General features: G+C 40.1%; 1 protein-coding gene and 1 long non-coding RNA gene across 5 annotated transcripts in view; one reads left to right on the top strand and one right to left on the bottom strand.

Annotated features, from left to right (window-relative positions):
- LOC117954882 (laminin subunit alpha-3-like) overlaps nucleotides 1-25330 on the top strand; it is a 57918-nt gene extending 32588 nt beyond the window's left edge. Inside the window, exons 31-77 of one of the 4 annotated variants that reach the window (XM_034888978.1) lie at nucleotides 56-204; nucleotides 703-818; nucleotides 1084-1295; nucleotides 1407-1611; nucleotides 2488-2632; nucleotides 2720-2860; nucleotides 3111-3272; nucleotides 3885-3986; nucleotides 4082-4165; nucleotides 4759-4989; nucleotides 7630-7743; nucleotides 8397-8512; nucleotides 8600-8683; nucleotides 8856-8956; nucleotides 9445-9498; nucleotides 10212-10363; nucleotides 10986-11096; nucleotides 11198-11309; nucleotides 11620-11784; nucleotides 11913-12109; nucleotides 12390-12506; nucleotides 12782-12936; nucleotides 13799-13940; nucleotides 14073-14172; nucleotides 14248-14364; nucleotides 14473-14643; nucleotides 14760-14911; nucleotides 15019-15213; nucleotides 15303-15451; nucleotides 15639-15801; nucleotides 15901-16028; nucleotides 16183-16330; nucleotides 16442-16537; nucleotides 16698-16852; nucleotides 16953-17070; nucleotides 17175-17315; nucleotides 17436-17566; nucleotides 17767-17904; nucleotides 18719-18839; nucleotides 21296-21429; nucleotides 21607-21787; nucleotides 21915-22073; nucleotides 22162-22327; nucleotides 23394-23548; nucleotides 23720-23813; nucleotides 23945-24064; nucleotides 24156-25330. In XM_034888978.1, the coding sequence (XP_034744869.1) occupies nucleotides 56-204; nucleotides 703-818; nucleotides 1084-1295; nucleotides 1407-1611; nucleotides 2488-2632; nucleotides 2720-2860; nucleotides 3111-3272; nucleotides 3885-3986; nucleotides 4082-4165; nucleotides 4759-4989; nucleotides 7630-7743; nucleotides 8397-8512; nucleotides 8600-8683; nucleotides 8856-8956; nucleotides 9445-9498; nucleotides 10212-10363; nucleotides 10986-11096; nucleotides 11198-11309; nucleotides 11620-11784; nucleotides 11913-12109; nucleotides 12390-12506; nucleotides 12782-12936; nucleotides 13799-13940; nucleotides 14073-14172; nucleotides 14248-14364; nucleotides 14473-14643; nucleotides 14760-14911; nucleotides 15019-15213; nucleotides 15303-15451; nucleotides 15639-15801; nucleotides 15901-16028; nucleotides 16183-16330; nucleotides 16442-16537; nucleotides 16698-16852; nucleotides 16953-17070; nucleotides 17175-17315; nucleotides 17436-17566; nucleotides 17767-17904; nucleotides 18719-18839; nucleotides 21296-21429; nucleotides 21607-21787; nucleotides 21915-22073; nucleotides 22162-22327; nucleotides 23394-23548; nucleotides 23720-23813; nucleotides 23945-24064; nucleotides 24156-24298 (6542 nt within the window). In that variant the 3' untranslated portion in view covers nucleotides 24299-25330. Of the gene's footprint in view, nucleotides 1-55; nucleotides 205-702; nucleotides 819-1083; nucleotides 1296-1406; nucleotides 1612-2487; nucleotides 2633-2719; nucleotides 2861-3110; nucleotides 3273-3884; nucleotides 3987-4081; nucleotides 4166-4758; nucleotides 4990-7629; nucleotides 7744-8396; nucleotides 8516-8599; nucleotides 8684-8855; nucleotides 8957-9444; nucleotides 9499-10211; nucleotides 10364-10985; nucleotides 11097-11197; nucleotides 11310-11619; nucleotides 11785-11912; nucleotides 12110-12389; nucleotides 12507-12781; nucleotides 12937-13798; nucleotides 13941-14072; nucleotides 14173-14247; nucleotides 14365-14472; nucleotides 14644-14759; nucleotides 14912-15018; nucleotides 15214-15302; nucleotides 15452-15638; nucleotides 15802-15900; nucleotides 16029-16182; nucleotides 16331-16441; nucleotides 16538-16697; nucleotides 16853-16952; nucleotides 17071-17174; nucleotides 17316-17435; nucleotides 17567-17766; nucleotides 17905-18718; nucleotides 18840-19217; nucleotides 19466-21295; nucleotides 21430-21606; nucleotides 21788-21914; nucleotides 22074-22161; nucleotides 22328-23393; nucleotides 23549-23719; nucleotides 23814-23944; nucleotides 24065-24155 lie in introns of those variants that run through there. The other 3 variants (XM_034888979.1, XM_034888980.1, XM_034888981.1) reach the window with 3 other exon arrangements.
- On the bottom strand, nucleotides 21120-27841 carry LOC117954885. The gene is made up of 3 exons (XR_004658913.1): nucleotides 27745-27841; nucleotides 24143-24361; nucleotides 21120-21725 (listed from the first exon to the last, which is right to left on the bottom strand). It is a non-coding gene; the product is annotated as an uncharacterized LOC117954885 (long non-coding RNA).
- Nucleotides 27842-27849: the final 8 nt, after the last annotated feature.

Genomic DNA, 27849 nt, shown 5'->3' with positions numbered 1-27849 from the left:
GCTAGTATTTCTTCCTCTTTCTCTACTCATCTCCAACTCTGCTCTTCTCTTACAGGTTCAATAAATGCCTCCTTCTGCCCCGCGGTCTCAGGCTGCAGGGAGGTTGTGATCGCTGATGGGCGCATTGCCCTTGACTTTGACCAGAATTCTTGGCAGCTGCCCACCATCTCTGTGATCGTGCAACCTAAGAAGACACTACTTCTGGTCGGTGGCCAAGTCAAAACTGTCCAAATTGTGTTTACCCTCTAAATTAAATGAGTATTAAGTAATAGAAATGTGGGAATAAGTTTGTAAGACATGCTTCTGTGTAAGGTCTGCAGGTTCAAAATTTGGGTTTGTTCTGGAGTTAGTCAGGTTGAGTACCTGGCATGCTGAGGTCCTCGCTCCTCGGTGTTATGCCATTTCCCCAACAACAACAATGAAGGGACTGTATTCTACTTGGCAGCCCCACACAGCTTTCTAAGGGCTTAGCTTCCCAACCTGTTTGCTTGCCCGTTGTTGCCTTGCTTTACTTTCCCTTCTTCAGATAAAATCAAGTAGACGAATGTGGCTAAAACACTTAAAATTCTCCATGTATCCGTTCATCGCTCTGCATCATACTGATATGAATATATTAAGCAACAAGCACCAAACAAAACTAACTGGAAGTTTCTGGTGAGATTGTGTGTTTTTATCATTTGTTATGTTGTTTCCTTTGTATAGGATTATATCTTGTTGGTTCCTGATAGCAGTTACACCCCAGATCTCCTGAAAGAGAAGCCTCTGGATAAATCTGCAGATTTCATACAACAATGTAGAGGAGAAGGATTTTTTATTGAGTAAGTATCCACCATGTCTGTGAAACAAACTTTTGTTTCTTTGTGTGTTTATAAGCTCTTCTCTTTTTCAAGCTGTAATAAATTCATGGTTTGTTAGAGTTTTTCAGCCCAATAATAAAAAAACAACGTATTCAACAGTGCAGCATTTTTACAATAACAAACAGTACAGTGTAAGTTTTGGAAATGGTGCCCTCTAGCTGTGATAATAGTGTGTACTGTACACATCTGTATTTGAAAGAATTTATTTTAATTTTTCTGTCCTCAGTCTGAGAACTTCTCCCCAGTTCTGCGGAGACTCTGCCCGATCTCTTGTAGCAGCCTATAATGACGGAGCTCTGCCTTGCAACTGTGACAAGTCTGGCTCTACAGGAGCCACTTGTGATCCGGTTGGAGGACAGTGTCCCTGCAGACAGCATGTCATCGGTCGTCAGTGCACAAAGTGTGCCACGGGATACTACGGCTTCCCCTACTGCAGACGTGAGTGAACGCTTACTTCTGACTTGTGCAGGTTGAAATGTGAGAGTTTCCCGCTCTCTAACCTCTATTTAGTTTAAAATGTATTTGATATCCCCTCTCCTCCTTCTGCAGCGTGTGAGTGTGGCAGCCGACTGTGTGACGAGGTGACAGGACGCTGTATCTGCCCTCCTCAGACAGTCAGACCAGCCTGTGATGTGTGCCAGAGTCAGACGTTCAGCTATCACCCGTTGCTGGGCTGTGAGGGCTGTGAATGCTCCCCAAAAGGCATCAAAGACAACACAAGGCCTGACTGTGACCAAACCACCGGACAGTGCAGGCAAGTAGAAACCTACTACCTACAAGGATGTGCACTTATTCTGATTGGAGGTTAGCATTTATTAGTGAGAAGGGGATAAATGAAACACAGTATTCTACACAAGACATCTTCAACAGGGGATCTGGAACAACTAGGGTCCTCAGAGTTACTGCAGGATTACTACCAAAATTACTTTGGTAAAATTATTGCCCAAACAACTGGTCTTACTGGCCTATAGGTAAGGTAGCCATCCACAGATACAGTTCCTTCTTAGGTTTCACTGTGCCAGATGTTTAACATTAAAACATGATGTATAAAATCATGGCAACAGTTAATTTAATAGCTTAGGATTCTATAAAAATAAGGTTTGTATAAAGGCTTTGGGCCTCCCTACACATTATTATAGGCCAAGTTTAATATGCTATTTATTTTTATACCATATATGTAGTGGGGGTCCCTGCTCCGTCTGTCTTTCAGTTAAGGGGTCCTTGGCTTAAAACACTTCAAAAATCTGTGTTCTACAAATTTCTTTCATTTTCCCGCGTGTAAAATAAAATATACTATTATTATAAACAATATTTAGTCTGATCACAGACACCAATGATAAGGCCTACGTGAAAGAAGTAGAGGACCTGACCCACTGGTGTGCTCATGAATGTCAGCAAGACTAAAGCGATGATAATGGACTTTGGGAAAATGCAGGGAAGGAACTACGCCCCTCTAAATCCCTGAGGACCCGTTTATATTAAAAATATACTCAAACAACTTTAAGCAGGTCCTTCAAGCAACATGGTGTGCCCACCTTACCTAGAGCCTGCATACTCACTCAATGGTGATGACTGTAAAATCACATCCAGATTTAGACTAAAGATACTGTCACTGTGTATTCTTCTTTAGTTGCAAGCCTAGGATTGGTGGCCGACAGTGTGATCGATGTGCTGCAGGTTATTATCGCTTCCCCGACTGTGTGCCTTGTAACTGTAACCAAGGTGGCGTCACACCTGACATCTGCCACCCAGACACAGGGAGGTGTCTCTGCAAGGTGAGTTCATTGCATCAAACTGCTGATTTAAAAACTTTAATTTTACTTGCTCTGACTTTCTCTCTATTATTACTGCTATGTTTATAGAGAAATGTTGCTGGCGTCGAGTGTGATACCTGTCGGGAAGGTTCCTTCTATTTTGACCCCTCTAACCCTCATGGCTGTACCAAGTGCTTTTGCTTCGGAGCAACAGACCAGTGTCAGAGCTCCAGCAAACGCAGGGGGAAGGTGTGTTTGCTTTTCGTGCCCCTGCTTGTCTATAAATACCTATGGAATTGTCATGCCTGCAGAGCTTTCTGGCTGATAGCAGCTATGTGGTGAACAACATCATTACAATTGCATATTGGTGATTTTATTGGAATATGGGTTCATTCTGTTCATCTCATTCATCTCTGGTTGTAAAATTATGTGTATATTTATATGTTACATAGTATATTATCACTTATTATTATTCACTTTAAATACTCCCTGTTTTAAGTTTGTTGAGATGTGGGCCTGGCGTTTGGAAAGCCCCGACCAGGAGGAGGTTACCTCTGTGCTGAACACAGCCAGTAACACAGTGGTGGCAGACATCCAGGAGCTTCCTCCCACAGTTCAAACTCTACACTGGGTGGCACCATCATCTTACCTGGGAGACAGGGTGAGTCATCAAACGGAGAGAACACCATGACAGTTTAAATATGGAAACAGATACAGTATTTCCAGATTAATAGCTTCATAGGGTTTTATTGAAAAAAAAGCCAAAATAAATGTAATATTAAAAGAAAATTTAACTCGCTAACATAAGCCATCTGGCTGTGTTCCCACTTTACACTATTTAATTTAAACGACTCATCTGGAAGAAAAGAAATATTTTTAAGTTACATTTCTAGACTACCTCAATTACCATTGTTACCATAAAGTGATAGTTACCATAAGCATCACCTTCCTGTCACACTAGTTGTCCACAGTTGGGTTTTCATTTCCAAATAGTTTGGTTCTAATTATTTAGTTTAAACTTTTTTCTTTGGCATTAACTCCTTTTGCTGTTATGCACTCCATTTTATAAATGTTGCAGTGTCCATACAATTTTAGTAATTAGATTAAAAGATACAATACTATCGTTAACTGATACAAAGGATGGCCTCGACTATTAGTTGTGAAATAAGACCCAGGTTGCAGAGTTACAGAGTTTCGTTTAAGCTCATTTGTTCATGTCTGCAGTCCTTTCAGTGAAGCTGACAGATATTTGGGCTTTATCCCTCTCTCTTAGGTGTCGTCTTATGGTGGCTTCCTCACCTACCAGTCCAAATCCTTTGGGATTCCCAGCGAGGGAATGACTCCCCTAGACAGGAGACCTGATGTCGTGCTCACTGTGCGTAGCGCTAAATATGCCCTCACCTTTATACCTCTTTTTTATCAGTGGCAGAAACACTGCTTATTTATCCATCTCATTATTTTCCCCTATAGGGTCGGAATATGACCCTTAGCCACATGGCTTTACAAGTCCCACTTCCAGACAGGCTGTACCAGGGCAGAGTCCAGCTGTTGGAGGTAAAGTACAAACCAGTTCCTTCTTTTTCTTTGGCTGTGATTTTATGATATGAAAGTGTTGGTAGGGGATGAACTACACACTTTTGATTTTTTTTATGTTTTTAGAGTAATTTATGAGTTCATTCAAACCCATAAGTTGATTCCTTGGAAATCTTGATTATAAGCTATGTTTGTGTGATGATGAGTAGAATATGGGGCTAGTGGGAAATTCTTTGAGTGTTTAAAATGGAAAAGGCTTTGTCTTCTGGGGAGTGTACATGTGCTTTTTAAAGTTCACAGCAATCTGCCATTAGATTCAGTTATTTTTGGGGATAAGTAAAATGTTATGATAATGGTGCTAGAGAAAAGGTCAAGGAGTCACCAAAGCCATGAAGATTCATAGTCAGAGGGCCGTAAGTGATCTGGCCAGTCGTGGTTGAAATACATTGCCCAGCATCTAAGTGTTAAACAGATTTACGGCATATTATATAATACTATATATATAGTATTTCTTGTTTTATATCATATGAAATCTAATGAAATATGACTTTTTGATTTAGATTGACACAGATTTCTTAGAATTATTCACAAAATACCTGATCTGATGTCTGCAGGGAAACTGGCGCCATGCTGTCAGCAACAGGCCTGTCTCCAGAGAGGAACTGATGATGGTCCTCGCTGGTCTGGTTGGCCTGAGAATCCGAGCCTTGTACTTTACTCAGACCCAGCGACTCAGCATAGGGGAGGTGGGCCTGGAGGGGGCGACCATCACAGGGACTGGTAGTCCTGGAAACACTGTTGAAGATTGTTCCTGCCCCCCCCAGTACACCGGAGACTCATGTGAGGTGAGAAGTTTAAAGACCAGTAAATATCCCGCAATGCTGCTTTGTCTTTATTTTTCCTTAACTAAAAAGGTGTATAGATAAATGCTAGACGATGTTATGATTATCTTCTTACTGTGCAACATGTGTCTTTTTCTAAAATTAAATAATAGTCTTTACTGAACTCCATAAGTGACAAACACAATAGATATACGTATAAAAAACAAGCTCATATTCAGCATGGACAAGTGTAGCATCATTGAAAACTTTGTGTGTTAGTGAATCCTGTCTTGGGTGTAGACAAATCTTGGAAGGTCTGACTGCGTTGAATCTTCCATATTGAAAAAACTTCCATACTCAAAAAAGTATTTTCTACACCTGGAAAACTATAATATATAATATGTAGGTGTATGGATTGGTCTGCATTTGGTTTGTCAGGTCTGAGAAACAGTGGAATAAGCAAGGAGGATGAAGCAAGGTGTTGATCAAAATGGAATATTGTCATCTCTCAAGAGCTGGACCTCCTCATATTTTTAGGGTGTTCTGACATGCCTGAACAAGTAACAAAACCTTTCCCTAAAGAAAAATTCATCAGCAGAGGCACTTTGGATGGAATGTCATGGAAAATTCCGTCCGGAGAGCTTTTACAGCCAAATTGTGATGCCCCGGGCTGGGATATGATGCACAATCACGCAGACATCAAATTAGTGATTATACGTCTAGAATCACTGGCGTGGCTACAGCTCACAGGAACATAGTGCAAACAACCATGATCTAGTTGCCAGGGAAAAAACCTTTTATTATTTTTAGAATGATGCTGATTTGGATACACAGGATTGCACCAGGTTTGCCCACAGAGGCTAATTAATAAAAAATGAGAATGTAGCAACCACTAATTAAAAGGGGTTTTCATGTAACAGAGCATTTATTAGTGGAGTAAAACAGTAACATTAAGATTTTTTTTGTTGGAGTACTGTTGCCATAGATGTGGTTACCAACCCGTGTGTATACATGAGCAAAACTCTGATTGGGAGTGTTTAAAGGAAGTTGATTATATGTGCCCTGAGGCGGTATGACAAGGTGCCTCGCCTTGATACACGGGGTGTGGCAGTTGGCAAACCGTTGTAACTCATAAACCTGAGTCAGTTTGCCTGAGTGTACTAGCAGTATGTGTGTCAGTACGCCCGACACACCTAGTTGTGTCTGTCGTGTGTTAAAGGAGCGTGATTCAGGTGTGAGTTTGTTGTTTGAGTTGTCTGAGTTTGTCTGACTTTCCTCTGTCACACATGCTTGCACAAACAATGTTACAAAGCACACTCACACACTCTCAAACACACACACACACACACAAATAACATTTTACAGAATATTAATACATATTTAACTTGCTTTTCCAAGTAGATATTTTGTCACCACACCCTTGCAGCATTTATAATATCGTAATATTGTAATTTTCTTTTTCTCTATTCGGCAATGCTAATAGTGGATTTCCTGTCTGTTCATGCACCAACACTTCTCTCAAGCTCAAGCTATTTTGTGTGTGTGTGTGTGTGTGTGTGTGAGTGTGAGAGAGAGAGAGAGAGAGAGAGAGAGAGAGAGCACTTGCATGTGTGTGCTTGTGTGCCTGCATACACTCATGCTGATCCGCAAGACTGACTCAGGTAGGAGATGGGGCGTGTCCTCTCTTTTGTACGTGTGTGTGAGTGTGAGCGTGTGTGTTTAAGAGGCTGAAGCAGGGGACAGTGGAGCACTATTTCACACAGACTAAACGTTAGGAATGTCAGATACGCATATGGATAGACGGCGGCGTACAGGGGTTTTGTTACAGACCCTGCTGGGTTGGACTTTAATTGGACTTTGCTACGCCGGCCACAGGCCCCGAGAGAGAGGGGAGCAATCCCGCTACGCCAGGCACGATGACAGATGGTCTCAAAGGATACAGAACCCTTCACTTCATGATCAGGGAACGCAGCAGATAGAGTATCCATCATTGAATGACGAAGGTACCCAGGGGGTACGCTACCCCTTGGTAAATGACAGAGGACAGACAATTCGCTATCCTTCTGTTAATGACAGTGCTTCCAGTTTTCAGATTAAGGTAAAAGATCTGCGAACATGTGAGTTATCTTGTTGTGGAAGGGACGTTGTGTCACCTTAGCTGTAGGTTACACTTCTCACTGTCACAGGTGTGGATTGTTGGTGACTTGAAGAGCGTTATCTCTGAAAGGAAAGGGCATACTTTGGCTCTTCAATGCACTCATTTGAGGTCAAGTTTGTTGCTTTACTGTTTCTACAGTTTCTAATTTCTCTCTGCTAAAGGGATACTTATGTTATACATGGTACATGTTATCACTCAAGGCTGGGCAATATGATAGTAAATGACCAAAAAGATAGAAATGTCCTTATTTACATTTATGCTGTTAATAATTGTAGTTGTTATGTATGTAATGTTACAAATCAGTGAGCAGGAATACTTTTTACCAATATAGAATTTACATGATTTTTTATATATCATTGTAATGACCAACTTTAATTTTTTCCGTATTTAATTCACTGGATAAGCCAAAAACATTTGTATATTGAAAAGGTACTCTATCATGATATATTATATAACATTTAACAAAGTTGTGTAACAATATTTGTCTTTTTTCCTTTTTTTTACAGGAATGTGCTCCTGGTTACTATAGAGACAGCAGTGGGCCTTTCCTGGGCCGCTGTGTACCCTGTGATTGCAACGGTCTGGCTGATGAGTGTGAAGGGAGGACAGGGAGATGCCTGGTAAGAAATACACTTTACCTTCAATCCTTATCAAGGATGTCACAACCATAGGTACATAGTAAACACCCACATATAGTATACCTAAAACCAAGAGTGATTACTGCACCCAGCTGACTTCAGTGTGAGCCACAGTTTGATCAGAGTCCAGACCCTTCATGATACATCTGTGAGCCACACCAGAAGCGCTATTTGATATGACTTTTTTCTTCTTGATTTCCTGTTATGGGGACCCTCTTGCTCAATATTGGGAGGATGAGGCTTTACTCAATTCAAAATCTCAGCCGTTTCTGTTGTGTTATTGTTATACAAGACACACAAGACCAGGCCTGTGTGTGAATGCAGACATGGATCCACACCCTTACAGCTCAAAGACAAATGGACACACAAGGCTAAACACACACTCTCTCTACCCTGTCTATCAAACACACTCTTTGATGGAATGGCAGGGACATGTCTTTTTTTCTCTGCCCCTAGACGATTGCATTCCTCAATGTAATAACAGCTTTGTCTGTTTGAGTTAGTATACCATGCGTGTTAAAGGCTAGCTGCAGTGCATGCACAGTACTTGAATTTTGTTTTTATACAAATTCAGTATTTTGCTTCTTTACTTATTGTTTGCATGTAGTTTAATGAGCACATCATGTCATTTTCAGAACTGTCAGTACAACACGGCTGGGGATCGATGTGAACGCTGCAAAGAAGGTTACTATGGAAACGCGGCTCAGAGGACATGCAGAGTTTGCCCGTGTCCATTCAGCGTGTCTTCAAAGAAGTGTGTGAAAAACAAACAGACAGATTTACTATAATGAAATGGAAATGTATATTTCAAGAACTAAATCATATCTCTGTCAATCTGCAGTTTTGCAATAGGTTGCAATGAGGTATTTGGAGACTTTGTGTGTATTTGCAAAGCAGGCTACACTGGAAACAGGTGTGAGAGGTGAGTGTCTGTACAGATACAGCATATGAGGTTATAGGCAATTCAATAATGTTGAAATCCTGTGCCTATACCATGTATTTTAAAATACTTTATAATAATAATAATAATAAAAATAATAATAATAATAATAATAATAATAATAATGAGGCTTACTTATTTCTCTTTCCCATAGTTGTGCTCCTGGTTACTATGGCGATCCACTGACACCAGGAGGAAATTGTCGGCCCTGTAATTGCAATGGCAATGGCAACAACTGTGATCCCAGGACTGGAGGTTAGTTCGGTTTAGTTGAGTTACATAATCTTTTGAAAAAAGGGATGGCTGATCCAATCCAACATACAAAGAGTTACAGTTGTCTAAACAAGACGTAATAAATGCATATGACTGTTATATGACGTCTTTGCGTAGCAAGTAGGGCTTGACCCTGCCATTTAAAAACGATCCATTAATCTACTATTTAATTCTGCCAGTTCTGCCGCCTGGTGAGTTCAACTGGTAGAGCAGGTGCCCATATATAGAGTTTTACTACTCAACGCAGCAGTAGCGGATTAGACTTCGACCTTTGTTGCATGTCCTTCCCTCTCTCTCTCTCTCTCTCTCTCTCTCCCCTTTCAAGTCTAAGCTGTCCTCTACAAATAAAGGCCTAAAAATTCCCAAAAAGCAATCTTTAATTCTGCTGCGTTAGTTCTATTAACTCATACGGGTTTTAAGTTCTAATTCATCAGCATACATTTCATTTTTCTCTTCTTGTGTTTCTCTAGTTTGCAAGAACAGCCTGGAGCCAGGAGACACAAACACAGATGAGCACTGCCAAGGTGAATTAAAGTTCCCATATCATGAAAACTAATCCTTTTTGGGGGGATTTGGGGTGTTATTTTGTGTCTTGTGTTTTGAGTGAGATACAGGTTTCTGAGTGTCCTCTGCCTTCAGTCTCCGGGTGAGCTGTTAAAAATCTCCACGGCTTTCTACGTCACTAGCTGAGACGGGGTGGCTATCCGTAGCATGATAGCGCTAGCATCCTAGCCCGTTCTCAATGAAAACACACTGCTACAACACAGACTAGTTCACCATAATCTCCAAAAGAACTACTTACATGTCCTTGTTCTGCAGGTATTCCACAAGTGCCCCTCATTTAGAAGAAGTCTCCCAGCTAATCGTGCCTTGTACTAACCAAAGTAGGAAAAATAGTAGCTTGGTGATGTTAACATTACCTAGCTACTGAGCATGTGCGACTCCCAACAAAGATATTAAAGAAGTGGGATGTCTCACTCTGTAGCTAAAACAGAGACCTAAACACACAGTTTGAAAACAGGATCTGCAGCAATGTGGCAACAAAACTATGGTGTTTTTTTGAAAATTAAGCCATTGAAACCTATTCTGGTACAACCTTAAAATGCAATTATGAACCTGAATATGAGCATAATATGGGCACTTTAAGAAAAAGAACTGAGGTCTGATGCTGTGGCTTGCAGCTTAAATTATATTGAGTATGATCCCCTTGCTAATCAAATACTGTTTTGCATTCCAGAGTGTGATAATTGTGCCCAGACTCTACTACAAGATCTGGAGAAGCTGGATGATGAGCTGGGAAGGATCAAGACTCAACTGGACAATGCCACTGCCAGTGCGTCCTCTCAGGACAGGCTGAAGAAGCTGGAAAGGGCCATATCAGACACCAAGGTAAAATGTCAGTGTACTACAACTTAGCACCGTAACTCTGAAGGCTGCAGATAGGGGTGAAGACAAGGTGAAGAGCACTTAGAGATATTTAAAAGAGTCATAGTTTGGGTGTAGACACAAAAGCCATGTAATTATGTAAAATAGTGAAAATTCATGATAACAAGCAAAATTAGATCTGTATTTTTTTTAATTTCTTTTTAACTTTTTTTGATAATTTACACCTGCACTATCTCCGTGTCTTACACACATATGCAGACAAATACACATACAAACAGTATGGCACAGGATGGGTGTGCTTTTTAAAACATTTGCCGTTCCTGCTTATAAGCAATCACAGGTAATTTTGTCCCAAAGGCTGTGTGTCAACACGAGTTAGAGTCTACATCACTGGATGCCAGGGCTTGATGCAGTGACTTGTTGTTCCTCATTCCCACCTAATCTTTGTGTTACATCTACTTAATTTGAGTTTGCATCCTTTGTGCATTCATGACACATGAGTGAAAAAGCACAGCGTAATTTAAACACAGCCCCAATTGCGGTCATGCTTTAGCACACCACCTATAACATCTAAGTTTTCCTTTATGCAGCTTCATTTACATTTCTGCTACTTTGCTTTCTGCAGATTCTTGTCAACAGCTTTAGCTCAGCCATCAACACCCAAAAGTCCAGAGTCAACCAACTGGAAGACGACGTGAGCACTCTGTCAGATGACATCAGCACCCTCAAAAACAAGGTAGAGCGATGGAGACATGATCTAATGTAGCATTTTCTTGAAATATCAACATGTAATGATGCGTGTATAAATGTGTGTTGTTGGTATGTGTTTTTATTTAGGCAGATAAGAGGGCTGCTGATGCTGACAAAGCGGTGGCAGATATCGAAAAAACCCACAAGAGGGCTAAAGATCTGGACTCAGAGATTCAAAACATGCTCAAGAAAATCCAGGGTGAACATTTAATTCAGCAGCACAACTCTGTCCTATCTTTTAGTGTCTTAATGTATTGTTTTTATAACTTTCTTTTGACATCATACTGTACTTTTCTTTCAGTTTTCTGCATTTATATTTGGTTTATCTATATATTTATTATTGATGTAGATTCTAGATTAATAGTTTATCTTTATAGGTAGTATAATAGTATCCACTACAATTTATTAGCACTGACTTTAAGTGCTTAACTGACTGACTGACATTGTGTGTGTGTGTGTGTGTGTGTGTGTGTGTGTGTGTGTGTGTGTGTGTGTGTGTGTGTTTTAAGCTTTGCTTGACCAACTAAAGGAGACAGGCACCGGTGGTGATGTGCCCAATGAAGACCTGTCTAAAATGCTAGCAGATGCTCAGCGCATGGTGAAGGAGATGGAGGATAGGAACTTCACCCCTCAGAAGGCAGCTGCTGAGAAAGAAAGAGACGAGGCCAAGAAATGTAGGAGTCTATACTTAATCAGTAGAAGCTGACAGAAAATTCTTCCAAACCCCTCCAGAATTGCTTTATCAAAGTTAAACATTACTGCAAAACAAATGTTGATTAATCTATTCTATTCTAATTTTTAGTGCTAGACTATGTCAAAGCCAATGTAAGCAGGCAGTGTGACCAGAATGAAGCCTCAGCAGAGAAGCTTCGGGGCCTTCTGGAGGGTTACGAGGCCAAGCTGAAAGACTTGGACAAGGCTTTAAAGGAGGCAGGGGACTTGCTGAAAAAAGCCAACGCCCAGAATGGACTTAATGCTCAGACACTGGGACTGTTGCAGGTATAACTCACAAGTCAACTAGTTAATCAGCTATGAGAAAGACGTGGGTTTGTTGGTTAATGGTTAGTGAGGAGAGAAATTGTAATAGGGGTCATATGTTTACATATGTTTATGTATTTGTTTCACAAACATTGCATAAATAATGTTTGGGGATGTATTGTTTTATTAAATTGAAGTTAATTAAGGTTATATTATGTTATGATGTTAATAAAGTAAAAAATGCCCTGTAGGTTATTTACGGGCCTTCCACACTTTGAACGTACTCATGTGCTCATTACAGAAAAAAATCGATGACTTAAAAAAGGAGCGGAAGACAGTTGAGGACCAAATTGCCATGGCCACAAATGAGTTGCAGAAAACAGAGGGTTTGGTGAAAATGCTATCTGACAGCAAAACGGTAATTTTTTTGTTTTCCTTAAATATTCTCTGTACTCAGAACACTTGCAAATCTCAAATTTTGTTGCTTCTCAGCATGAGCCAAAAGATTTTGACCCACTGTTGCTATGTTATAATAAAAGACCTCATCTCATGATCAAGCTGTCAGGTCCCAACATGCCGTCTACTCAGATAATGATCCATGTTTATTGCTCGCTGTGCTCTGCAGCAAGCTTAAAGGAATTTCCTGCAGTTATTAGTACCTCCCACCCACTCACCTCTCCTTCTCCTCTGTAGGATTACGAACAGCTGGCAGCACAGCTGGATGGTGCCAAGACTGACTTGACCGAGAAGGTGAAGGATATTGCCAAGGCCGCAGCCAAGGAGAGCATTGTGATCTCTGCAGAGGATCATGCCAGAGAACTTAACAAGCTGGCAAAGGAACTTGAGGAGTAGGTCATTTGTGCACATAATGAAGACACGCAATCTCATGATAACTCAAGGTCTAATAAATCCATTTAAACGTGCAGTAGGTAAGACTTATGAAACTAACTTTCTGTCATATATGCTAAAGCTGACCCTATGTTGAGCGGCTGTGGCTCAGTGGTAGAGTGGTTGCCTCCCAATTGGAAGGTTGGGGGTTCAATCCTTGGCCCTGCAGTCCCGTGTCTCTGGGCAACACACTGAACACTGAGTGAGCCTCGATGCTGCGCCATCAACGTGTGAATGTGTATCTGATGAGCAGGTGGCCCTTGTATGGCAGCCTCAGCCCCAGTGCATGAATGTTTGTGAATGGTTCCTGTACTATGTAAAAGCGCTTTGAGTAGTTGTTAAGACTAGAAAAGCGCTATATAAAATGCAGGACATTTCAAATACAGCACATATTTTCGAGTAGAACAACATGAAGCAGGTAATTAATTAATTAAAAAAATCCAGCTCCTCTGGCACCACCTACAGCCTGTAGTGCAATCTGCAAAATCAAGCGCTCCCTGTCCAGATGTACCACTCAGGGCCATACGGGGTGTCTAACTGCGTGTCGCTCACTGCTCATGCACACACATTTATTCTTGCTTGTGGGGGGAGGGGCTTAAGAGACCGGTTTGGGCTTTAGCCGAAAGTTCTTGATCTTCACAATCCTACCTACAGCACCTTTAAGCAAAACATTGTTTGTAGTGTATGATTTGAAAGACCTCCTTGCTGGTTCACTGCTTTTAAAGCATTGTCCGCTTAGTTTTTAAGATGTCTGTCATTTGCATTCATTCTCCATGTGTCCATGTGTGGTTTGTTTTCTCACCTTCTTATCCTGTCTTACAGTGCTGTGAAGAACGCAAGTGGACGCACTGAGGTGCGAAACGCCAAAGACGCTATTGACGCCTACAAGAACATCACTGATGCAATTAATGCTGCTGAGGCTGCAGCCAATGAGGCCAAAGGTGCTGCCGACAATGCCCTGAATGTAAGTCCCAGACGTGATACCTTTAACATGATGAAACTGTACAGGCTTCTATGAATTTAAATGTGTACTGTATATGAAACTATTTTAGAGTATAGTTTCACTTTAACAAAAATATTTATTTTCTTATTATAGAATGTAAAAAATCAGAAACTCACAGAAAGAGCAAAAGACCTTAAGAAGACTGGTGATGACCTACTGAAAAATGCAGAGGAGGCAGAGACAGACCTTCAAGGTATTCAGCCCTACCAATCAACAGTTGTTTACAAAAATAACCCAAAAGCTCAGTCACTAATTCATGTTTTTCTAGGCGCTGCGGACGACATTACTGACCTGAAGAAACGGCTGAAGACTGCTGATGAGAAGAAGAAAGCTCTTCAGAAAGACCTGCTTGATGCACAGAACCAATTAAAAGGCATCAAGAGAGGTAGAACAAGTCAAGGCATTGTAGTGTTAGCAGGACTATTTAACTGATTTTGACTGAGTCTATTGACAAGGTTCATATTCCCCCTAATCACTCATTTTGTCAACTCAGATGACATTGGTGGTATGATTGATGAAGCCAAGAGGAAGGCATCTTTAGCCAATGACACAGCCAATGCCACTATGGACAAACTGAATGGCATCAGAAAAGAAATTGGCAATATCAGTGTCTCTCCGGTACACTCTAACCTGAGCAGTGTGTTGGATGATGTGGACCAGTCAGGTGAGATTTTGAAACCATGTCTTTAGGCACCTTAGGCACCACTTTCTTTCTGTACTTTAGGGTTTAGGAATAAAAGATAATGCTTTCTACACATTACAAGTTGTTTCTGCTTTCAGTGAAGGACTTGCTGAAAACCATCCCATCTCTGAATGATAAGATCTCGGAGGTGGAGAACCTGACCTCTCAGGTCTCACCATTTAGCAACATATCTTTGGACATCATGAAGCTCAAAGAGCTCATTGAACAAGCTCGGGACGCAGCGAACAGGGTGAGGTCTCACTCTGTACATACAGCCATAACCAAGCCCAAATCAAGCCAACTTGTCCCTTCTTTTTCCTTGATCTAATTTCCCTTTTTTGTGTGTCTTTTCTCCAGATTGTGATCCCGATGAAGTTCACAGGCAAAGGCTACGTGGAGATGCGTGCGCCAAAGGATCTGGAGGATCTGAAGGCCTACACGGCCCTGTCTCTGTCGCTGCAGAGACCTCAAGGCAGGGGTGATGGAAGACGCAGACGCAGACAGGCCATAGACAATGGAGACATGTTTGTGTTGTACCTTGGCAATAGAGATGTAAGGGATTCCAAATGCATATGACTGGTTTAATGTAGAGATTTAATTTGGTAAATGTACCCGAGGCATTAACAAACTGTGTCTTGTAGTCTTCTAAGAACTACATCGGTATGGTTCTGAGGAGCAACATGCTGTACGGTGTCTACAAGCTTAACGGAGTCGAGCATGAGATGAAAACGGATTTCATCACCATGTCTTCATCTGAGCCAGCCAAGTTTGATAGAGTGGACCTACACAGGTAATCTGACGCGGTTCTGACGCATCCACCTGTTTTTTGAGTGTTGTGAAATGACACTGCACATTCATGGCATCTTTAATTTTTCTTATTTGCATTTAACATTTTTTACATTTACATTTGATTGTCTTCCAACATAATATGTGTTGTAAATGTATATGTGGATATGCTTTTCTCTCTTCCGAATTAGGATTTACCAAGATGCAAAGATGATCCTCACCAAAGATATCACCTCAAACCCAGTTGGTAAAAGATTTGAGGAAATCATGCAAGGAAAAGAGAACAAGAACCTCCTGGACCTCAGTCCCAGTGATACTGTTTTCTACGTTGGAGGCTACCCTGACAACTTCACTGTAAGCAACAGGGAAATGACAGCAATACCATTATTTTTAACTAGCATGGGACTTATATTACCTCTATTTACTTACATCTCTTGTTTTGCTCCTCCTCAGCCACCAGCTTCTCTCAACTACCCCAAGTACCAAGGTTGCATTGAGTTCTCCTCTTTTAACGACAAAGTCATCAGTCTCTACAACTTCCAAAAAGCAGAGGGGATCAATTCAGAGACTCCTTGCAAGAGGTAGGTCCTAGTATGATCAGTGTTGGGAATAACTAAACTAATTACTTTTTCTTTCTTTAGAAAGAAATGTGTCTATGCTTTTTTCTGCAGTCCTGTAACATTATTTCAGCATACAGCAGCAATACGTTTTATAAAACATTATTTTTCTATCCAGATATGTAATCCCAGTGGATTCTGACTACTATGAAGGCACGGGATATGGCAAAGTGCTCATGGATAGTAAAAAACCTAACACCATCCGCATCAATATGAACATCTTGACTCGTTCAGAAAATGGTCTGCTCTTATACATCGGAAGTGAGGTAAATTAATGTTCATAAGGTTGCTTTCTAAATCTCCTGTTTTGTTTACATTTTGAAAAGAACTGTATGTACTATTTGAAAGAATTTGACTCTATTTCCCTCGCATCATAGGACAATTACTTCACCGTGACGATAGAGAAGGGTAGGATTTTGTTGCGTAGCAATTTGCTTCAGGGACCAGCTACAAATAACGTGAAAACATTCCCGGTAAGATGGTTTTGTTTTGTTTTCTGCAGTCATTGTCTGCAGTCATTGTCATGTTATTCATCGTGTTATTTCTTGACAATTACAATAACTCAACCGTATAACATTTGTAAATCAAGAATCATTAATTAATTCAGCTGTATCTTGCTCCTCTATCGTTTAGCCAGGTGACTGGGCAGAAATCCTAATCCTTATTTCAAAGGGGAAAATGACAGTCCGCTTGGACAAAAATGAAGTGGCCTTAGCCGAAGCTGTGTTTGACCACAATACATTTCAAGAATACTATATTGGTGGTGCCCCGCGGGACTTGAGAGAAAGGTACGTGGTTATCAATTTTTCATTTAATTATTGTTTCTTGTGAGTTAAAACTTTTGTCACTTTATTGAGAGTAACTTGATCTGACTGTTCCTCTTCACAGATATAACATCACCATGCAGCCATTCAAAGGATGCTTGAAGAATGCAAAGCTGAATGGCGAATTTAAACCTCCTGTAGAGCAAGTGGGCATCAGCAAAGGTTGTCCCACGGATTCCTTGGTAGGACATTAACCTCTGCATCCCAAGCCTGCTACCAGCATTCATGTCACTGCCCAAACCTCACTTGTGTGTCAGCTAATTAACGGATGTGTGATGTTGTCTAGATTTCTCGTAAAGCAGAGTTCAGCTTGGGGAGCTCGCTGTCAGCTGACCTCGCGGGCTTTAGCCTTGCCAATGACGTTACGGTATCCCTTGGATTCAAGAGCACAGAGAATGAGGGTCTCATTCTGCAGGACAAACAGCTGGTCAGTCCTTAACATCTATTTTGAAATCTGATATTGTAATTGTGACTTTATGCGATAGGATTTGTGAGAGAAAATGGGAAGAACTTTAATATCTTCTATCTTTTTTCTACTCTTTTCCAGGCTAATGGGTTGACTCTTATGTTGGAAAATGGCTATGTGATTCTCAATTTCAACGACAAGATCTGGAAATCCAACAAACGATATCAGGATGGCCAGTGGCATTATTTGACTGTAACCAGAGTAGGTGGAAGGTAGGAATGTTTTACATTCAAACACATTGTAAATAATGTGAACATAAATGTACACATTAGTTATTAGGTTGGTGTTATTTTAATTTTATTTCACTGACAAGGAGGTACGTGGGCTTAGTTCCACATTAATAAAAAATAGACATTTAGAATGAATCTAAAGCTAGTATACAAATCAACACCATGATGATTTTTCCAAACAGGATTCAGCTGCTTATTGATGATGAAGATGAGGGACAGCAGCAGAGTCAGAGTGGCAGCACCATATCTGACACAGGTGGCTCCGTCGTCCTGGGAAAAGAGAAGTTCAAAGGATGTGTTTCCAACCTCTACACAAGACGGTAACATGTCCTCACTTTGCAATGCAAATATAGCTGTTTTTGTTTTTTTAAACAAAACAACAACAATATCGATTCATAAAATCCAGAGATCAGTCTTTTTTTATGATTATTTTTTGGGGCATTTTTAGGCATTTGTTTGACAGCAATGAAAGGGGAGAGAGAGGGGGAATGATGTGCAGCAAAGGTCGGAGAGTAAACCTCTATATATGGTTTCCGCCCGACCAACTGAGCTATCCGGGCCCCAGATCAGTCTTTAAAGAAGCTCTGGTTTAAAGCTAGAGTGAAAATATTGATGTCACGCTAAATAATGTTCCAAAGTTAGGCTGCATTTTGTTGAGGGCCATGGCCATTATCACAGATGTATGGCTTTAGGTATACCGTCTCTGCATCACACCCTCTGCACTTGCAAGAAAGCACATTTTTTGTATCTCTATGTAACTGCTTTGCAGTCAATTCTTAATGGTGACATATTTTTAATAACGCACAAGGTTAGAGGGTTCCTTGTACACTTTATAGCATTAGTTCTCTGAGAATCTCTTTCATATACAAGTCAAATGAGTATTGTAACTGAAACATCACTTCTCACACTGATATTGAATCCAATCAAATCAAATCAGAATTCAATTTCAATCCGGACCTTGTGAATCGCAATACATAGACCCAATTGCACAGTTGCATTATTTTGATACACCTCAAGATTTATGCACAGCTTTTATTATTAAAGTTACAAAGTGATTGTTTGCACACCAAATATCTATGTTCTTTGGTGTATGCTGTTTATATATTATCTCTGTGTTATTTGTTGTGTTTGCAGGCCCGACAATCTGTACAAGGCTGAGGACCTCAGCATCTTCCGGGCATCTGGAGATGTCTTGCTTGATGTGTGTACTGCTGACAGTCTTGCTCAACTGATGTTGGACCGTGCCTCTAAGAAAGTGAGTGTTTGTTTATTGTTTTAATAAGAACAATCAGTCCTATGGTGGCATAATTGAATTTTTTCTTTCCAATGCAAATCCACTCGGTTCTCTTTCCTTTGAATTAAGTGGCATTATTGGATTACGACTAGAGCAATCCATTTTAGTTAATGGTGTAACTATCAAAACTAGCATGTACATTATGGACATGGTGACTTGATGATTGATTCCACTCACTAGCAGTAAGTCAAATCCATCTTTTTCTTTCCCTTTTGTAACTTATTTTACATGTGTGCAGTAAAACCGCTGTATAATACTATTGTTAAGGGCAAATTGATAAGTACGTAGTATTTCCTTTGTGGAAGTTGTTTACATTCCATTTTGCTGCCTTGTTTTCAGAAATGAAGAAGAAGGAGCCCTAAGACGTGCTGATGCTGACAAGAATCTTACTATTGACATGAAAAACTGGCAGCTTGAAGCACAATGTCCTGTTGCTTATGCACGAGCTCATTCATCGGCAGTGTACATAAATAAAAAAGTTGCATGAACATTCAAAACAATAATAAGAACTACTAAATGTCTTGTATCTGTCTATTTTATTTAAAGATCCATTCATTACAAACTTGTGAATAACAAGCTTAAAATCAGCTCATGTCTCTTTTCTTTCTTTCTTTCTTGTAACTCAGTAATGAACCACTTTCTAAAAGTCATTCACAAGCACATGCTCTCTAACTTACTGTTGTCAGACCTAATGGAAACACTCAGACACAAACATGCCTGATTATACAACTAAATAAATGGTAATATCACTATCAAATAACATCACTAATCATTAACCATTCTCTGGCCCGTGACCCAGTTTTGCCTGACAACATTGATGTAAATTTGGTCATGACATATTTGTATATTCTACTTTTATCGACATAGAGGGACACAAATTTTAAAGTTAAAATGCATATTAAATGGAAACCCTCCGTGATGTGGGCCAGTAAACCCATGTGAGATATAGTTACATAAATAAATTCATCTTGACTTACAACCAAACCTAATTGTATCAGTCTTCTATCTCTTGAAACACAGAATGGCACCCCAGAATAAAGGTTGAAAAACACTGATTTGCATTATAATAAATGATGTAGCCAACTGGACGTTTGGTAAGCATTTCCTGAGACAAAATGTTGGTTGGTTTTCCCAGCTAAGCTAGGCCTCACGGTGAAATATGCGAGGCCTAGCAGAGCTTACGGTGTTCAGACACATCAGTAAAGCATGATCGCATTTCTTCAGATCACTGTGGATCTTGCATGCCCATCATAATTTACTAAGCTCTATGCATTTGATTTGGAACATCCAACTAACACAGGCTGTATCACCACCACAATCCATTCTCCAACAACCCCTGGCCCACAATACGTGGCCCGAATAATAAAATCTAACCTTCTGCATTGGTCCATATAACTGCAAAATCAGTTGACACTAACAGTGTAGACGCACAGGGAAATGTTTAATCGAAGTTGTGAAAGCCAATGACAGAAAGCCAAAATACTTAAGAGACAGTGATGTGAAATTTGGTAATAATCCATATCATGAAATCACACAAATTACACTGTTTATTGTTTTATTGTTCCTTTATCCATGATGGGTGTTTTCTATAATCAGGACTTAATGAGCCATCTCAAAAACGTTTTTTGAGTCTTTTTATTGTTTAGTAATTTCTGCAACTCTATTACAAGTTCACCCCTGGTATCCTGGAGTGTATGCCAAACGGAAATCACATAAATCATGTAATCAACATCTCTCGTGCAGGCTGTCCTGAACAAGCACAATTTAAAATTCCTTACTATGTTGAAACCAAACACACCTGAGGTTGTGCAGTTACTCAAAATATGATAGTACAAACCTCAACATAACCAAAACAAAGCATCTGATGTGTTATTCTGAAGTTGTAATTATAGGATCCACACTGACCCACCAGTTATCATCAATACTTACTACATGATGGAGGAAGTCCTTACTACCAGGCTATACATGGCTTTTTAAATAAACTATTACATTCTGATTGTTAACTCTCTTCGGATAGCATATTAAGTAAACCTAATATATTTAGGTTTTGGACTGGTTTGCTGACATAACATTTTAGTTGATTAATCTTTAAAAAAAAAACTGAACCGTTAGTTGATGCCCTGCATTCATTTATTTAGTGTACAACATGCGTGTGTTCTCACCTATGTGGAAGATATTTAGTTTCACTGTCTGTTTTGGGACCCCCAATTTAGTACTGTATATAGACTTATTTTTTTTTTATAGTATTGTAGTCGTTCTGACCACTATACATTGTCTCACCCTCTCATCTTTATTTACTGACAGAGCTGAACCCCGTTGGAGACTTACGTGACTTAGATATACGTGCACAAACTCGGATAGGAGTGACAATTTTGTGCCTTGTGCTGAGTGGGTCTTGTTTGTTTTTGCTCTTTTAGGACGTTGTGATGCAGGCGATAAATGAGAGTCTATCAGCGTGTGCATTACCAGCCCTGGTTCAAAATGCTTATCGCATTAGTGGCCCTGTCAGCAGCCTGAGCTACAGCCTTCCACTACAGGTCCTGCAGCCCAGGTGAGTAACCTGTTTTCCATCACATTTCATATGCACATACAACACGCATGAATGGAGGATTTGTAAATGACAAGTGTGCTTGGCTGAGTTTGCCCTCTTAAGAAGAACACTACAATATGTCATGGCAGAGCCATCACAAGCAAACACTAAGATGGTGTCTGTCTTCATCCTCTCCAGGCCCCACTTTTCTCTCGATGTCAGGACTCGAGCTCCTGAGGGCCTGCTGTTCTTTGCTGCTACCAGAGAGGGGCGCTCTCATCTCGCTTTATACATATCCAAAGGCAGGATCAGACTGTCTGTAGGCAAACAGAAGGAGATCTTCAACAGGGAGAAGTACAATGACGGAAAGTGGCACTCGGTCAGTGAACTCAACACGTCATACTAATCTGATGTATTTTGATGCTACCATGGCATCACTCACTCCACATGATAGAGCAAATCTGCTTTGTCATTCTTTATGCATATGGTGAATATGTCGCCTGCAGGTCATTTTCAGTTTGGAGAAGAAGAAATTCCGATTGGTTGTAGATGGGATCAGAGCCCAGGATGGTCAGCTGACAAATGCTGAGTTGACATCCATGCAGAAGTTTGTGTCACCTGTGTACCTGGGCAGTGCCCCGGAGTCCCTTCACAAAGAACTGAAGGTAAAAAACAATGTACTCACTCACCAATTCACACACACTCAAACTCACATGAGATGACTTTGTAATGTTTTTTTTTTTTTACTTTCAGTTGAAGGCCCTTCCAAAGCAAAGTGTGTCTGGCTGTATTCGCAATTTTAAAATGAATGGAGCACCAATTTCAACTCCAGCCACAAACCACGCCGCCGGCCCCTGCTTCGAGGGACAGACACAAAAAGGAGCTTATTTCTCAGGGAATGGAGCTCATGTTATCATCAGTGAGTACACCTCTCTGATATATATCTGACAATACTACAGAATTAGTTCTAGCCACCATATTGATCTCTATCAGCTTCTGTTGGCAATCAGTTGGAATTGCAACTGCATCCAGACAACTTGGCTCCTAAACAAGTTAATGACACAAAATGCTAATAAGTAAAAACTAATAGTGGAAACTAAAGACATATCTGGAAAGTTACTAAGGTTGACATGGTAATGGTCATGAGTGGGGTTTCCCTTTTTTCTTGTCTAAGAAAAGGAATGTGAGTAATCATATTTGAATTTGAAAGGTTCCTCCAATTGAGCAATACAAACAATAATTTCTCACAGAAATAATAAACAGATTGCAGAAAATATATAAACATATTTTTTTACAGGTCTAGAGATTTCTTAATGATTGCCTAGTCAGTATCCTGACGTGTTAAATGTGTATTTAGGATTTTAAGTGGTTGTATAGTTCATTTTGTGTAATAACAGCTTGATTGAATTTTTGCAAGGTCTTTATGTGTAATCCAATTTGATACTAATTCTATTTAAATGACTGAGCGTGGAAAGGTGGAAAATAGAGTTGCAGAAAAAAGTGTGGATGTTATAGGCAGTTGGTAATAATGTATATCCACAGACTTGTACTGGAACAACTGACAGAGATCTATTTAAACCGAGTAATGTCTTTTTGAAATGTTTGTTGTACATAAGGTATGTGTTAAATTTCCCATATGCTAGTGTACAACAATTACATTTTCGAATGTTGAACTTACCATCTGTGCACTGAGTGAAAGACTCAGTGTTACACACTAGATATTAATTGGAATTGATTAATTAAGGAGCACTGTCTACATTTTCTCTATAATTAGTACCTAATTAGAATTCAAAGACACTTCCTAGAAAATTAGTTACATGTCAGTTCCTTCAAAGAAACTATGAGACTCATAAAAAATAGTCTTGATGATATGTTCATTTCATGCCTGTCTCCTCATTATTTTCATACTTACAGTCTAAATTATGATTTGTATAAGAATGTCAGTGATGACAGCCAAAGGAAGATATCTGTATTCTGTTTTTCAGATGACTCCTTTGTTGTGGGCTCCAGCTTTGAGCTGCTTTTTAATGTTCGTCCGCGGAGTCCGACTGGACTCCTGCTACATGTTGGTGATTCCAGCAGGAACCAGTATGGGCCTGCAATGGGCCACTATCTCACTGTCTACATGCTCAAAGGAGAGGTGAAGCCTGACTTTTTCTTTCTTTTTTTTACTTTTCTGGCCTTGTCTTGTGGACTTTAACACTACAGAACAAATCTACATTTAACCCTGACTGAAAATGTCGCTTTACTTTAAGTGTGTGTTACTACATGTGATTAAAAGCACTGTGTTTGGACATGTTCAAATTTACAGGTAGTGGCACAGGCAAACAATGGCAAAGGGGAATTCACGGTGTCGGTGAAGCCCAAAGCTTCTTTGTGTGATGGAATGTTTCATAAAATTTCAGGTATAATGCACACGGTTATGAAAAGACATGACAAAAGACAATTCAAGACAAATTAAAACTGCTTTTAGTATCTATTGGGGCACTGGGATGAGCAATTGTTTCCATTAAGTCACTGTCCATGTGTCTTCTAGTAATCAAGAGGAAAAATGTTGTGCAACTGCATGTGGACACAATCGACAATTACAAGATTGGACCACCATCTTCCACTACAACATTGACCAAAGACTCCTTGTATGTGGGTGGCATTCCTGGTGAGTGTTAATCAGAGAGTTAATCTACTTAGTTTAATTTTAGTTTATTCTCACATACCACAAATTGACCACATGTACTTTTCTGCTGCAGAGATGTCAATGCAAAAGATGCTCCCTGTTACATCGTCCTTTGTGGGATGCATCCAGGACATGAGGATCAACAGCGACTCGGTTTCTTTTGACAGACTGTCTGGTGCGTTTGGTCCGGTCAACCTTAAAGAGTGTCCAGGCTGAACGTCTCACTGCTTCATCAAGAAACCAACCTTGGGACCACGTCCACAGCCAACCATGTGCAATCTGTTATAAAGACAGAGAATGTGTTTGTGTATAAGGGTGTATAATTTTTGATGAGTGTGTGTGTGTGTGTGTGTGTGTGTGTGTGTGTGTGTGTGTGGGTGTGTGTGTGTGTGTGTGTGTGTCTGTGTGTATTATGAGCAGCAGCTTACTGGTTCATATTATTGGCTCTGTTTAACAATGCTGTATTTATTTTGTAAAATCATGTGTCAGGGCACCGATTCACATATTCTAACAGTTGTTTTTCAGTCTAATGTGTTGGTCCATGTACTTTCTGTCTGAATATGCTTGTGATTGGTCAGAGCTGCAGGAGGAGCTGCCCAGCACTTTAAGAATGATGGTGCTTTAATGTAGATCAACATTATTAGTTATTTTTTTGTTTTGTTTTTGTTTGTTGGAAAGTTTATAATAGGATAATTACGTTTACACCCACGGTGCTCACTTCATTAACATTTCAGGCACATGCCAGCGTGTAGAATCATGCATTTTACCTGGTTTAATAGATATGGAGTCTTTACACAGGTCGTGAAATCACATGGTTTCCTCTCATTATGAAAACTGTTGTTTTGAATTCATTGTCCATTTTGCATTCCTCCTTCATGCATGACGCTGTTCTGTGTGGATGTTAATCACTTACACAGAACACAGCATGTTTGTGGAACATTGTATATGAGTTAAAATCCAGTATAGATGCCTTTAACTTCTAAAATATCTCACAAGATTGGGACCATTTAGCCCATATAACTATAACATTGAAAGTAATATAACAAAAAACAATATCATGTCTTTTATGTTTTTAAACTCCCACAGCAGATGTTTACCTGCTTTGTACATTTGTGGAAATATTTGAGATATGACAAGAAATATGCATGATGATTGGACGTGAGGATTTTTACATGCATTCCTGTCTTATGACCACTGATTTGTAAGCCAATTTGTAATTATTGTTGTTCATAAATACTTCTCAGTGCCCTAAGTAAGTAAAAAATATGAAAATATATTTTGAAAATATGTTTTGATTGTGATCATGGTGACAACTCAAATGTCTTTGTGGAGAAGGCTTTGATACAACATTTATACCATTATGTTGGGAGAATACATAAGATTGATAATGAATAATAATTGAATCAAACATATTCATGAGGATCCTTTGAACCCATCCTTAGTCGGCTATCTCCATGACAACAACACAGACTACAGCTGCTCTTCATTGCTCTCAATCCCAAACCACCACGCCCACTCTGATGCTGCCTTCAAAGACTTTAGGAGTTAAAATTGCAAACGACTGCCTTCTGTATGAACATTTTAGCCAGTTTAGACAGCAAATGTTTTTTTTGTAATCTAGCTTGGTCATATAGGCCTACTTTATTTTAATAGCTGTTACAAAAAAGACACCGGCATCTTACCAATTATTGACCCCACATACAGTGAGGAAAGTAATTCTATTTTGCAAGTTCTCCCACTTAGAAATCATGGAGGGGTCTGAAATTGTCATCAAAAAAAAAAAATCCAGAAATCACAATGCATGATTTTTAACAATTTATTTGTATGATACAGCTGCAAATAAGTGTTTGTACACCTAAGAAAATCAATGTTAATATTCGGTACAGTAGCCTTTGTTTGCAATTACAGAGGTCAAATGTTTCCTGTAGTTCTTCACCAGGTTTGCACACACTGCAGAAGGGATTTTGGCCCACTCCTCCACACAGATCTTCTCTAGATCACTAAGGTGTCTGGGCTTTCGCTGAGAAACACGGAGTTTGAGCTCCCTCCAAAGATTCTCTATTGGGTTTAGGTCTGGAGACTGGCTAGGCCACGCCAGAACCTTGATATGCTTCTTACAGAGCGACTCCTTGGTTATCCTGGCTGTGTGCTGCGGGTCATTGTCATGTTGGAGGACCCAGCATCGACCCATCTTCAACGCTCTAACTGAGGGAAGGAGGTTGTTCCCCAAAATCTCGCAATACATGGCCCGGGTCATCCTCTCCTTAATACAATGCAGTCGCCCTGTCACATGTGCAAAAAAACAGACCCAAAGCATGATGCTACCACCCCCATGCTTCACAGTAGGGATGGTGCTCTTGGGATGGTACTCATCATTCTTCTTCCTCCAAAAACGGTTAATGGAATTATAACCAAAAAGTTCTATTTTGGTCTCATCTGACCACATGGCTTTCTCCGATGACTCCTCTGGATCATCCAAATGGTCATTGGCAAACTTAAGACCTTGGGCCTTGACATGTGCTGGTTTAAGCAGGGGAACCTTCCGTGTCATGCCCGATTTCAAACCATGACGTCTTAGTGTATTACCAACAGTAACCTTGGAAACGGTGGTCCCAGCTCTTTTCAGGTCATTGACCAGCTCCTCCCGTGTAGTTCTGGGCTGATTTCTCACCTTTCTTAGGATCAGTGAGACCCCACGAGGTGAGATCTTGCATGGAGCCCCAGTCCGAGGGAGATTGACAGTCATGTTTATCTTCTTCCATTTTCTAACGATTGCTCCAACAGTGGACTTTTTTTTACCAAGCTGCTTGACAATTTCCCTGTAGCCCTTTCCAGCCTTGTGGAGGTGGACAATTTTGTCTCTAGTGTCTTTTGACAGCTCTTTGGTCTTGGTCGTGCTAATAGTTGGATTCTTACTGATTGTATGGGGTGGACAGGTGTCTTTATGCAGCTAACGACCTCAAACAGGTGCATTTAATTTTGGATAATAAATGGAGTGGAGGTGGACATTTTGAAGCTCTTTGAGGGTATGAATTCTAGCTGATAACAGGTGTTCAAATACTTATTTGCAGCTGTATCATACAAATAAATACTTAAAAAATCATACATTGTGATTTCATTTTTTTTCTTCAGATTATGTCTCTCACAGTGGACATGCACCTACGATGACAATTTTAGACCTCTCCATAATTTCTAAGTGGGAGAACTTGCAAAATAGCAGTGTGTTCAAATACTTATTTTCCTTACTGTATACACAGTGAACGTGTTGATAGCTGTAGCCTTAGAGCAGACACTAAAAAACACGTCTAAACTATATCCTGATCTGGTTGACTCTATCAAAATTGGTGACACATGGAGGCCACACGTTTGGTAACGTTAGCATTCATGCGTCACTTTATATATAAAGTAACGTTTGACCGTAAGCGATTAAGTATGACAGCAAGAGTGCAGTGGATAGTGCAATTTCTAATCAGGTCACAAAATGTGATGGGTCCTAGAATTTACTTCACGACGTTTGAACTAGCGCTGGTTTGAACTTACTAGAAAAATATGACACGAGAACTCGCAGAAACAAATACATAACTAAGTACTAACTGCATGGAGAATATCAAATGCTTATGATGATATGATAATATTTACAGCTCGAACAATTATTTACTTACGCTTTTCCTTTTGAAAGCCCCACATCTGTTTATTATTGCGTAGTTGCATATCGTGTCTGATTGGAAAACTATAATTCCGATAGCACCCAAAGGCATCCCATTTCC

This window comes from Etheostoma cragini, chromosome 12 (genome assembly GCF_013103735.1).
Source record: "Etheostoma cragini isolate CJK2018 chromosome 12, CSU_Ecrag_1.0, whole genome shotgun sequence".
Lineage (NCBI taxonomy): Eukaryota > Metazoa > Chordata > Actinopteri > Perciformes > Percidae > Etheostoma > Etheostoma cragini.
The sequence above is the reverse complement of the archived record's forward strand: the minus strand, read 5'-3'. Positions and strand labels throughout refer to the sequence as shown.